Here is a 13,816-nt window from a genome sequence, read left to right as displayed (position 1 = left end):
ACGCTGGATTCCCCCAACTCCGATCGGCAGAAGAACAAGGAGCGAATGCGCATGCGGCGACTGAACATGTCACCAGATGCAAAAGCAAAGGAGGCAGAACGGAAACGCCAACAGCGACTGATTAGGTCGCCGGGTACCAAAGGCAGGGAAGCAGAACGAAAGCGGCAGCAGCGACAGGCGATATAGCTGAACACCAAAGCGAATGAATTGGAGCACAGACGGCAGCAGCAACTGGCTATGTCACCGAACAGCAAAGCCAGGGAAGCGAAGCGCAGACAGCAGCAGCGTCTGGCTATCGCCAAGCACAGATTATAATTTCCAGTGTCTTCGGTAATTTTATTATCAACTGTCGCGGGTCGAAAATTGATTCGTAACAACCGTTCTCTAGCACGTTGCAAAGTAATGGGGCTCGGCCGGGACCACAAAAATATTTTTATCATCCGGAAATTTGTATTAGCCGTGATCATATCATCGAGATTCCACTGTACCATATTTACTCGCATAATGATCGCACTCGCGTAATGATCGCACCCCTAAATTTTGTCGTCAAAATTCGATTTTTTTTATTTCCCGCGTAATGATCGCACCCCGAACTTGCCACAGATATGTCGTGTGCTAAGTCTAGCTAATAATGATCGCGCTTACCATCTGTCGAATGCTACGCGAACGACTCTTCAACACAAGCCAACTGGCCTGCATGCACCAAACATTCTTTAATAGATGCCTCATTTCATTACTGCCATCACTTTCCGCACTTCCATGACAAAATGAGGTACAACCAAACTTGCCTTTATTATGGGTTGGCTTTATAATGGTTGATGTCAACAAAAACAATAAAGGCGCATTTCGATCCTTTTCATCTGCACTCGTGAGCACGCAACAAATCGCGCGCGGCAATGATAGTAGCCACGTTTACTCTGATACGTTAAAAGTGTACCCTATTCCTACGCCGACGCTTGTAACACAGCTAAGATATTCGCGCACCCTTAGCGGAAACGCGCACCCTTAGCGCACCCTTAGCGGTATTAGGATAGTAGTGAAGACAGATGCCGCAGTTTCCGCAGCAGGTCGGCCATGCATTTCTATGTCACTGGCAGCTAAGCGCGCCCACCTGTTTCTGTCCGCTCAAAGTGGACATGGCTACGTTATTGCCGCAAACTTGCCGATATTAATGATATTATTCATCACTGATACGGCAGAAACTGTTTCAATGCACGTAATGGACTCACGAGAAGAAAAAAAAATCGCGTTCAGCGCGTTCGGCTTGCTCCGCCAGCCGCCATTTTTGTTTTGGTGTCCCGCACCCGCAATCTCGCATCCCGCAGCAAACGCGGTACGGAAAAAAATTTTTTTTTTCGTGGGAAATTTAACCCGCGTAATCATCGCACCCACGAATTTGCGTCAATTTTGCTTACAAAAAAAAAAGTGGAATCATTATGCGAGTAAATACGGTATATGCAGTTAAGCCTCAATATAACGAACCATGATTTAAAGAAATTCGCAATGTAATGAATTATTTTCATTACCCAATCTTAGTTGCATAGAAAAACCTGTTTTGTTTATTCGCGATTTAACGAAGCACTTTCATGAAACGGTTTCGATTTAAGAAAATTTTTGGCAATTTCAAGCACGTACTTGGAGCCTGTATGGGTAGTAGTAAATCCAGCAAAAGACTATAAAAAGGACGGCCGAAGCAAACGTTACTTCAAGTGTCCTTCCGCACGAAGAGTTTGATCGGCAAAATGACATCAAAGCGTCCACGGAGGAACGCAGTAGGCAGGAAACACTGCGGCACCATTTGTCACATTGGTAAACAACTTGTGGCGGCTGTGGGGCACACGGCGGCTCGTAGGGCTCAGAGAAACACGAGAACTGACGTTTCCTTCTGTGGAAAGGAAATGGCGAGGGAGTGAACGCATGGTAACGTGATTAAGCTCGCGCTAGGGTGGGAGAGTAGATTGGGGATGAATGCACATCTATAAAACCCTCTACCCATCACGCACGCATCTCCTCCTCCCACGTGGGCCACACGTTGTATCTTGGGAGTAATCTCTCTGCGGCAAGTCCAAACAACGCGCCAAGACGGCTGGTGCCTTGGTGTGCATTAGTCTTGGCGGTCACGTAATTTCAAGTTTATACGACACAGTGCAAAGGGTCCGCTCATGTTGTGTCAGCGAGTTCGTGGTCATGAAGTGAGACCTCTTAATCCTTAAGCCTCTTAAGCCTAAGCATGCATGATACCGACAAAACTACGACCCTTACTTTGCGTAGTTGTCTCTCTGCTATTTCCATCAATGCTTTGCTTTTCTGGAGAAACTGTCTTCTGCTTTTTGGGAATCACAACCCAGACTCCCGCGTGACAGGCAGGGATACTCGTCACAATCCTAACGAGGAGAATTGAGAAGTCATGGAAAGTATGCACCATGAAATACAGAGTGCAGCACGCTGTGTTGAGGACAAATATCTGTATCTTTTCACACTTTCCTTTTAAATTTGTGTGCCCTAAGCGTGGTCAGCCATGGCGTCCAAGTTATTTGGCACTGCTCGATGCAACGCATGCAAATCTCAGGTGCTGTAAGCCATGTCGATGCATTGCTCTCAGCGCTATCTGCACCGCACGCGCTATCACTCATAACTGTGCTATTAGGAACTGACCTCTTTTCTTGCAATTTGCTTATAAGTGCTTACTAACAAGATACTATCTACCATGAATGTCCTAAGAATTTGTGAAATTATTTTTACTGCTGATACCCTAAAACCTCAAATTAAGAAAATTCACAATTCAATGAAGCTTTTCGCTATAAGTACACCTTCATTACATTACGGTTTAACTATATCTTCACTCAAGGCAGTACACAAACATTTTGTCTCCGAAAAGATAATGCGTTCTGCTCTATAGTTATGCTTTCTGGATATGTACTCTTTGCTAATTGACACTTACCAATATATTACATTGCATTTTGTGCGTTCATTTGTTTAACTTATACTTTCTTTAAGTTTGCTGCATTCACTCACGTTTTGTACACAAATTCTTGTTGACCGAGAGTCCCATGCAGTAGTTGACTTTGGGACCCTCGCCTGCACGCTATTTGTACCTAATCATTGTTTGCTGAACTGATAATGCTAAACTGATGCTGAAATAGTCACCAGACTCTGTCACGATGCTGAGATGCTGGCTGTGAGTGACCACAACTGAGACGTCTCCAGAGTCGGTCGCCACCACGCACTGCTCCACGTCAAGGCCCCCTAGAGAAAAGAAGAAACACAAAGCTTAGCACCACCAAGAGAAAACCCTTTGCAGGTCTCCAAGTGGAATCAGAATCATTTGTTGTATACCTACCCCAAAAATAAACGGCTTACTGCTTCGATCCACAGTTGCCAATCTAGCAAAGTGAAATGACACCAAAAGCATAGGGATCGTCACCGCCACTTTCATCAGTGGCTGAATCTTCTACTTTCGCTACCACACTGACGTCACTACAGAGCGCGGGCAAAAGTTCACCCTGTCTGTTGCCCGTGTGGCTACCCTCAGCATGCCACACATTCACACGACCACCCACTATCCTTGTGCCAATGGCACCATCAAGGACCTACACTGACAGCTCCAGGCAGCTTTTGTCATTTGGGAGCTCCGGTGAACACTCGACTGACTACCTTCCCTTTGTTCTCTTTGACATCTGTTCAGCACTCACGATGACATCGGATGTTCGGCTGCCAGACCGGACTGCACCATCGCTCTCCACCTGCCAGGAGAGTTCACTGCTCTGTCACCAGTGTGGAGATGAGGCTGACAAAATATGTACAAACGCTTGTTAACCACTTGAGTGCTTTGGACTAGCTACTCTTGTTGCACGATCGCGATTAATCTTGTCCACTTAGTTTTTCTTCTAATGCATAGATGGCTGCAGTTACAGCATTTAAAATACACAGTTATTTCACTCTTTTTTGTTTTGCGGCATAGATGTCAGCATTTTTACAGCGCAAGAAATGGTAAGCCAGCGGCGTAGTGGCAAAGTCATAGAAAAATGAATGAAGTGAAGCATCAGCCTAAGATACCTAGGTAGCTCACAGAATCTCGTAAGACCACTCCAGGCCCATTGTCAGGCCAGAACGTTTCGATGTCCATTTAGTTATGCACATGAGATCACTGTAGCCTGCTGCATAACACTTGGCTGTGTCTGTAAGGCTCAGCTTGGAAATATTGCCCAAATTTCCCCAAATTCTTTTTTTCTTTTAGACGACTGCACTTTTTGGAACACTTCAAAGCTGCATTTGTCCCCCAAGGGCATGTCTTAGACAACAGAAATAAGGAGGCAGAGCATCAAGACTACCTGCACCTCGAATGCTTTGCTGTGCTCAAATGTGTCGATATGTCCAACTGGTGCGAAAGTTTGCAAGGCAGAGATGATGCATGCAGAGATTTCTTATTTACTTTTGCCATTGGGATGCCTTGTGAAGTTCAGTGACAAAAACCACATCACCGTCTGCTTCACTGGACGCAGTGAATAAATGTGAGCACATGGCAGCACAGCTGAAGCTGTGGCTCGGGAGGCCTTTCTTTTGAGACAACAGACCATTTAGACAGTTCAGCTTTCCTCGCTTATAATTGTTATCACTTGTTTCCCCTGCATATTAATTCTCTCTCAATTAAATCACCAAGTATTAGCCTTTATTTAACTATTGCCGCCACAAATTTAGTTCCTGAACCTGGGAATAAGACACAAAAAAAGTCAAAGCCAGCGTAGGACCATGCAGTCCAAAAATAAAAACTAAAAAAGGAACAGTTACTGTCCTTTCATATTCTACTCATGTAATGTCTTCACCATCCTTAAATACGAATGCCACTAAATGTCCCCCTCTGACAAGGCTACAGTCTTGGCCTCTAGTGAAGCTTTGTGTCACTGTAAACACTGAGAAGAAACAGGAGGAGTGGTGGGCTCACCCAATGTGATGGCACCCGACTGCGACGTAAGTACAGCATCTTGGCTGTGTAGGGTGCCTATGTCTATAGCACCCTCTGTGGAGTCCAGGCATGCCTTCTCAGCATAGACTGCAGAGATGCGCTGCTGCCCCACCAGAGTCTTCACCTGCACTAGACAGCGTGGTGGTAGGGAAAGTTGAAGGTGTAGCAGCTTGGAACACACAGGCTGCTGCTAATTTATCTGTTTGCTGCATAAACTCTCGCTACATATTGCTGCATAAACGCTCCCTACATACGAGTGAAAAGGATCAAAGGAAATTGGGGCCTTGATTTTTTTTTCATTAGAACAATTATGTATCGAGCCAAAAAGGTGCAGAGAAAGTTGACTGTTTACTTACTTAAAATGTACAGTTATCCCGCAAAAGGTAAAAAAGTGGGGAAAAAAGGAAACATACCAACAATGGGAGCTGAAGGTAAAATCTCGGCATGATGCGCATGATGCTGCTACGCAAGACTCACTCCCTGTACACTTTCTTGGGTATCTGTGCCTGCATATTAGTGCTGGCACTGTTAGCTGGTACCACACACGGCTGTGTGGCGGTAGATGAACATCCTTTCAACTGCAAGGCACCCGACGTGCGTCACGTGCCATGAGAGATTGGGGAAACTGGCCAGTAAAGTGGAACTGTACATTATTTATTTACAATATCTCAAAGACCCCAGTGAAGAGGTTTTATGTGAAGGGTGAGCTACTACAGTAATACTGACAATTCCACAGTTGTGTGCAAAAGATACAGTACCGGCACTTTTATTCTAACATGCTTGACAGGACTGAAAACCAATTTTCACGGTAGCCATCTTTTTTTTTTTTGCAATGTAAAGCTGATTGGTCAGGGTACCTAACCATGAAGTGGTAATCCGGAAAACACCGTGTAAATTTTTTTATCAGGATTTTTCTATCTGCAGTGAGGATGTAGTCATTTCCGGGAAGCATGTGGTAGGTGAGCGTGATAGCAATTACATCCCAGCGTTAGCGGGAGGCACACAACGAGTACAGCCGTAACCGTGAGAAAGTATTATTTTTATAAAGAGAAAATCAGACATCCACCCATTAGTAGCAATTGCTAGAAAGGAAACCCATACGGGTTCCTCGAAAGAAAAGCCTCAGAGTTGAAGAAAAATTCGTCCTGGTCCCTTTGACTTCGTGCACACGAGATGATTTTCTGGCTCACTGACAGCTGACGCTCGATGTGCTTAGTCGCGCAGTTCGAGGTGCCAACGCGCGAAGTACCTAGCCGCGCAGTCCGAGGTGCCGATGCGCGAAACGCCTAGTCGCAGGCTCGAGGAGTCGACACTTGATGTGCTTAGTCGCGCAGTCGGAGGTGGCGAAGTGTGAAGTACCTAGCCATGCAGTCCAAGGTGCCGATGTGCGAAATGCCTAGTCACGGGCTCGAGGAGTCAACACTTGATGTGCCTAGTCGCACAGTCCGAGGTGCCGATGCGCGAAATTACTAGCCGCGGGCTCGAGGAGTCGACACTCGATATGCTTAGTCGTGTAGTCCGAAGTGATCACGCGCAAAATTCCTAGATGCGGGCTCGAGGAGTTGACGCTCGATGTACTTAGTCGCGCAGTCGGAGGTGCCTATGCTCAAAATGCTTAGGTGAGGGTCCGAGATGTCCGCGCTTGATGTGCTTGATCGCTGAGTCGGAGACTCCTATGCACGAAATGCTTCGCCGCAGGTCTAAGGATTGCGTGTGATGTGCTTAGTCACGGATTCCAAAACAGCGAGTGCTGAAAGGCTTAACCATATGTCCAAGGATTCTGCGCGCGAATCTTGATCGCGATGTCCACATCGCCGATGCTCGGTATGCTAAGCCACAGGTCTGAGATGCCCACAAATGTAGGGATTGGCCATGCTACTGCAATGGCCGCATAGCGCCCGTTTTGGCACGCCGAGATTACGGCAAGTGCAGACTTCCAGAACATATCCAGACTCGCGAGGTTCAAAGAGCCGAGCTGTACAGTCTATTGACTATGGGACCTCCCTCTGTATGTATGTATAATCCCCATTTGTAACCTGATTATTATGCAAATAAAGAACTTGAACTTGAGACGACGCGAGTGCCGGACCAATGACGAACAGCGTTGGAATCACATGGCAGGCGCGGCCAATCGCAGACTCCAGCACGAGCTTCAATCATTTGCTTTTTGTGTGCTTGTTTCTGTATAGAGGAGGTAACTGAAGCGGCAAATTTGAAGACTGAGAAATGCGCTTTCCAACGAGACCAAGATGGCGGCGCACGGTTGCGCCGTTTCGGAGATATTGTGGCTTGAAAAATGCTGTTCTTTCTTGATTTACGTGAAATTTTTCACCACCTTGGCTGATAAAACAAATTTTTAGAGCACTTCTACTTGAATTACAGTGATGATATTTCAGAATCAGAAAAGGAGTTATAGAAATTGAAAATGCGATTTTCAAGACCGACTTTTTGGCCATATTTCGCAATGCGAAAGCCGCGTCCCCCCTTAATTTCTATCAATGTCTCACAACAGATTCTGGCAGGTTGTCAGTCCATTCAATGAAGACTAGTGCTGCCTCCTTTCCTACCTCTAGTCATCACATAAACAATTAAAGCTAATTAGAAAATCATATTTTTAAATAAATGACTAGAGACATGTGTTTAGGCACTAAAGCTGTCATGACAGGGAAGCTGAAAGGTTTTCCAGAAAAAATGAGTGAACATCTGTACATAATGGTTTTCAACCCTCCGAATTCGAATATCGTATCGAAATTGAGCGAAAGAAAGCGCAAATATATTTTATTTCGATGAAAAGTGCAGCAGCGGACACGCCCAGCTCGCGCGTCTTGTTTCCGCCTGTGATTGGTCGGGCGCCTCGTGACGTCAACACTAGTGTTCGTCCGAACCGACCGCTGCCGCTACACATGAAGCACGGTGCCAGGTAGTTTGGTGCTGTTTTTCTGAGACAGTAATGGAAAATTTAGAGTGACTGCGTTTTTCTGAGGAGTTCGGCGTTACTCCCTACATGTACGAGCCGATTGCGAAGAGCCGGCCTCTCGAAGAAGCAAACGATGCTGGTGCGAGCAGTGCTTTCGACGCGAACGAAAACGAAGTCTTGGGATCTCCTGATGTTGGAAATTGTCTTTGATGTGTATGTTTTTTGCAAAGCGATCTAGTGATCTCGCCGATCTTTCGCCGATCTAGTGAGCTCGTTTCCGGTCAAACAACTGTAGTGTTGTGTTCCTGCATGCCTCCTCGTGGAACGTAAGCGGGGATGCGATTGTCGGCATTTGTGCGCTGTCCAAACCTGTCGACAATCTACAAATACGGTTTAAACAGTGAAAAGCTTCCTGGTTCATGCAGTACGTGTAGTGACCTTCATCTGTGTGCCATCCGCACACTACTTGCAACCGAAGTCATAAAGGCGGCAAATTGCATCGGCTACGTGAGACGGTCGGTTTCTCGCTGTGCGCGAGAGAAGGGGGGAGCGTAGCGTCCTGCCGTGCGCCGGCTTTCCAGCACATGCAAACTCTACATTTGCACTGCATTATGGTAGCTGCATGCAGGCTGTTTTACAACATACGTGCAAATAGAAAATTCGTGGCGCTTTGCAACGAAACCTGCGTCAAGGGCGGGAGATAAACATGCACCTTCCGTTCAGCGTGCTAACACGCAGGAGCTCGCAGTAAATCAAAATCCAGGTTTGGGCGAGTTCGTGTATTCATAAGGCCTTCCAACACCAGTTATCATCAGTCAGTCCTTCTCGAGGCAAACGCTTTCTCGGCTCTCCGAAGACGAAGAAAAAGGTGCTGCGCCAATTTTCTAACATATTTTGGCCACAGAGGACTACACATGAATCCTACAATGCTTGGTCATCGAAGAAATGCAGGGTCGATCGAAGCAGATTACGATGGCACGCATGCAGAAACAAGCACGGTCAGGCACGGTCGCGGAGGCTGCGAAGGAACAGAACACTAGTGTTGACGTCATAACACCGCGGTTTCCAGTCTCCGCTCGCATCGTCAGCGTCAGCAGCAGCGCACGGGATTCGACGGGGGGCGGAGCTACAGCGCAATTTTAACCGACGATTACGTCGCTCCTAATTGAAAAAAAAACCAAATTTTACCTACATGGTTTATAAGTTTCCCGCATCCGTATATGAGCGTCTTATTGAATTCGACAGACTCTTCAGCCTTTCTTTAAGGCCATACACAGGTGCCAAATACTGTCCTTTAGGTCATGTAGAGACTCAAATAATAAGAACTAATCACTATAAATTATGATTTTTCAAGGAATACAGCACACTAAACCCGTTTTGTGGAATTCATTTTCTCAATAAAACAGAACAAGGCAAGCTGCATAGGTTGCAAGATTTATATGATATCTGGTATGACAGACATCCTGAGAAAAGTGAATGAAAGCAGTGACAAAGAAGCACCATCTAAAGATTTTCGAGCTTCATGTTGCAACTTTCTTCACTGAGTATTAGTTTGTGCACAGAAAAAAGGAACATTCAACCTCCCCCAACGTTAGCAGCGCATACTTGTACTTTGGAACATTTGATGGTCCAATGCCTCCTGGAATTGTAGAAGGTTTGCCACTGGGAACCTTCAGCAGTTTTTTCAGTACAAAAACCTGGGATCGATATCCGAGACAGATGGGAAGTTTTGAACCAACTCTGTCAGCAACAGGTCCATTGGGGATGGTGGAGAACCTTTCCCGAACATCCTAATTGAGCTCAACATTCAGGGTAAAAGCCACACCCGAGAATTCAAGTTTCTTGATGATGTTGGTCAAAATGTGAAGTGAGCACACAAGTATGCTAAGTCACCTCTGAGTGTGTCATCGTATTGAGCGGCTTGAGCGCTTCCCATGGCGATGTTCTAGTCTTCTGCAAAGCTGTTAATTACAGCCTTCGCGTCAGCAAAGTGTGTGTTGCTAATCCGCTGCCTTCAGCTAAGTTCCCCAGCATGTAATGACATTAGAAACAAAATAAGGCTAGGACAAAACATAGAAAGAGGCATTTTTAGGCCCTGAAAAGTCAGTATAGGCTTGAAACTCGAAATAGGCATTTATAGGCACAAAAAAAGATGCCACAACATGTTTCTAGGCCCATAGTTGGTGCTTATGTGTGAAACACGCACAATAAAAACTAAAGAAAAAATACGCATTGTACCTAAAGTTCTGGTCTCTATAAATGACTATCAGACGCTTAGTGATAGCCACTTAATAGGTTGCCAACCAAGATTTATCTCTCCACATTTTAATTATGGGTCTTTGGACTGTCTCTTCCCTAAAAACTCTTTCAGCATTCTGTTGTGTGAAAATATACAAATAGTTCTTGAGTACAGGATTTTTGTAAACAGATGCAAATAAGTAATCCCTGTAAACGGCAAACTAATGGCTGACACATTCCTTTCAGACTAGCCTCAAATTTTTATTACATGCCTATTATAGTTCGTTAGATCATGCACCGAACGTGCCCATTAGGGTGAATGCATGGTGGTGGCTTGACATGACACGAGCGCCATGTGTCAATGTTGAACCCATTTCTCATGGTAGGGTAACAAATTGGCTCCCCAAGCATCATCTGGCCACTATGTTGATTTGCAGATAATTTTGATCACCAATCCACAACAGTACGCATCCATCATTGACCCATTGTCCTGAAAAAGTTATGCCACATCTCATGCAGGCAATACAGTTTTCATGCAGACAGGCAGCCAGACAGACAGGCTGTCATCATACTGCAATGTTGGTTTAATCAGCTAAACCCAGATGAAATTCATTTAAGAGTTGGACAGCTACATTATGACTAGGTGAATGCAAGACACAACTACCAAAATACTCAGGCACTCAATTTTTTTAAAACTCTGCAGATACACTTATTTTCAAAAATTCGCTCAACAGCTGTATTCATTAATGAGCTACAGAGACTGTAATAGTTTACAGAATTTATATAGGATATACATCACTGTTAAGAAGTTTGAATTTGTCATTTTCATTTTATCAGTTTTCAGCAACATTTAAAGGGCTAAGTAAGACATCTCTCTGCATTCAATACAATTTAGTGCTTCCCTATCAAGTAACGATTTTCAACTATACCAGTTGTAATGACAGTGTGCCTGCATTTCCTATGAATCGCAAAATTAAAACGAGATAAAACTTCCTCTGAAGGACTCTGTCTCTAAACACGACAAACACGTATTGTAAACGTGGTAGTGAGTCAGTGACAGCAGCCAACAACGCGAGAATGCTGACGCACCTTGAGGCAGTTCGCCATGAACCGCTTAGCCTCGAATCCCTGCGAGAGAGAGAGAATTGTGTTATGCAGAATCATTGTCCCGATCAAGTGCATATTTCAACAGTTTCAGGAAAACGAGCTCTACGCTGCCAGTGTCACTGCGATCAATAATGAGAAGTGCCTGTCCATGCTCTTCTACATGCCTCATCATCATCATCAGTCCATCGCATGACAAATCATTACATCTTTTTACCATAATCACCCCACTTCGTGATTGTTTCTGGACACTCCCAGAGGTGTCGTATTATGTTGCACGTCAATCCAGTCCATTATGTGGTCGCAGGCTTCCTAATCTCATCGCCTTTCACAGTGCTTCCATTTCTTATGCAAGCACCCTCTTACTCTAAAAGGACACTGGTTATCTGCTCTATGCCCTAAATGAGCTGCTCATCTGTGCACCTTTCTTATACAAACATGGGTTCTCAAAAGTGGGTTTCGTGGAGCCCAGGGGTTCCGCGGGCCCCTTTTCGGGCTTCCTTGAACCACCGATAAATTTTCCCTGGTTCCACGCTCACTAAGTGGCTAAGACAGTGAACATGAGGTGCACTCAATCCAAGGAACTTCCATCACCCATGACGGAGTGTCAAAAAGCACATCTCAGTGCGCAACACAAACACGCAAATGGCGAATAGCTCTGCCAGCAGCTTGTAGCCTCCGAAAACGGGCAGCGCACCTAAGCTTTTGCACTTAAATCTGGAAGGCCATAACTTACCACCATGCACATTTCTCCCGTATGTAAGTAGATGCTGCTAGCATGCGCACTGATGTTTACGTCGGAGGACTAAAAAAATTATTTTTTTAAGCAGCCAAGGAGGTTAAAGAAAAACTGGGTTGAAGAACTTCAGTATTTCTTCAACTTCCTTGGGGCCAGCACAACCCAGTTGGCTCTAGTACGGCAGAGTACAGCAGCTCTGCAAGCGCAGAGCACCACAAATGCACACTGGGGAAAGGGCAAAAAAAGCGCCAGCATCCAACCGGCGGAGTCGCCATGGTCATCAGCGAAAAAAGTAAGTAATATGCATGGAGGAAGGAAAAAGTCAGGAGAGAGCATTGTGCAACGCAATTGAAGCCAAACCTGTCCGCCGAACATGTCACTGCATGTGAAAGTGTGCGGTTGGTTTTATAGTGTTTTTCACTAGTCGATCTACAGCAGTCGCCGAAACCTGGAGCGAGTGCTTGCATTTCACCAATCCGAAGTTGCCAGCAGAAAGCAAAAATGCTCCATGGTGGATCGTACTGGAGGTCTGTGCGCTTACACCACACAAACTGACTTCTGCTCTGTGCGTTTTCGTGGCCACCAAAATTGCCATCTCACAGCAAGCAGAAGCGACGTATGTTTCCTGCCCTAGTTCCGCCCGAATCCATGCCTTGGCAGCGGAGCAAGTGAGACCGATCCGGCACTGAGTGAGTTGATCCGAAAAGACCAATGAAAAGTGCGAACCCGTTCCAGGTCAACCAGTGAAATTTAAATTCGTCGCCATGGAGCAAAAAATCCTGCTCGAGATCGACCACTGAAAAACGCCATTAGTGTTCTCGCTCAGCAAGCAGAGCCATGGCAGGGCAGTCAAACAAGCACACACTGAATAAAAACTACTGGCATGGCTACTGGGAACCAAACGTCTCAGCAAATCTCAATTCTTGCCCTGGGATCTCGATGCAAGAAGTCACGTGTTGGGCCACCACTGAGCAAAGGGCCATGGCTTCACGGAACATTCTCCTGCCAAGGCTGGCTGCACAACATAATGCTCTTTTTCCTTCTTCCATGGTGATATGCATGGTGGAAGAAACACAAAAGCTTTGGTTGGCCCTGCTTTGTTTCAATGGGCTAACCTACTGCTATAATGAAGTCGAAAGTATAAGATACAATGCAATATCGGACATGGCCAAGTCAATATTTCCTCACTCACTGTTCAACATATTTTTCTGCCATTCCGGAGCGGTTTTTTCCGCTCCGAGGGAAGTATTCCAAAAGGGGAGCAATTTTATGCTTAGCCCTCGCACCCTTTCCTACGCCACAATTTCTCATTGCCAAGCATCTGTCAGCCACAGCTGAAGTTTCTTTTAATCTGTTCCTAACTTGGCACTTGCTAGTTTTCTCAATTGACTAAAAGCTTGTTCATGTGCGCTTTTTCTGCTTTTCATTAAATAATACTTTTGCTGATTTCTGCAAATGCTGATAATCAAGTAAAAGCGGATTAAAGAGTAATTTAGCAACATAATCTTCATTTCTAATGGCATACGGACAGTTTCTACACAGAGAATAAATATTTGCTAAACGTTGCTGACTTTTCTCTAACATTGCTCTGCAGGTCTTTACAAAAAAGAAACTAGTGCGACTAGGAGCGCCTGAAAACATTCTATGCTTGCTTTAATGATAACCTGGGAGAATAGACGATTCACGGATTTACATTTGGAGCCTAAGACATTCTGTCAAACTGGTTGGTAATTCACGACTTCCTTATAGGAGTGCACTTGAATAAGCACGAACACAATAAATGAGGACGCCCTTCATTTCTTGGTGTCCGTGTTTTTTGAAGTGATCTGCTTATATAACTAAGTTACAGTTAGAG

The 13,816-nt window shown here is 45.3% G+C and overlaps 1 protein-coding gene across 4 annotated transcripts in view; it reads right to left on the bottom strand.

The window, feature by feature from the left end:
- The window catches only part of LOC142558606 (uncharacterized), a 163,475-nt gene that overhangs the window by 28,682 nt on the left and 120,977 nt on the right, over window positions 1-13,816 (bottom strand). For all 4 annotated transcript variants that reach the window (XM_075670763.1, XM_075670766.1, XM_075670765.1 and 1 more), the window contains exons 6-8: window positions 11,208-11,246; window positions 4,943-5,087; window positions 3,148-3,246 (exon numbers count right to left, since the gene is read on the bottom strand). In XM_075670763.1, the coding sequence (XP_075526878.1) occupies window positions 3,148-3,246; window positions 4,943-5,087; window positions 11,208-11,246 (283 nt within the window). The remainder of the gene's footprint in view (window positions 1-3,147; window positions 3,247-4,942; window positions 5,088-11,207; window positions 11,247-13,816) is intronic.

This window comes from Dermacentor variabilis, chromosome 9 (genome assembly GCF_050947875.1).
Source record: "Dermacentor variabilis isolate Ectoservices chromosome 9, ASM5094787v1, whole genome shotgun sequence".
NCBI classification, from domain to species: Eukaryota; Metazoa; Arthropoda; class Arachnida; order Ixodida; family Ixodidae; genus Dermacentor; species Dermacentor variabilis.
Note: the sequence above shows the minus strand (reverse complement) of the source record. Positions and strands in the feature narration are given on the sequence as shown.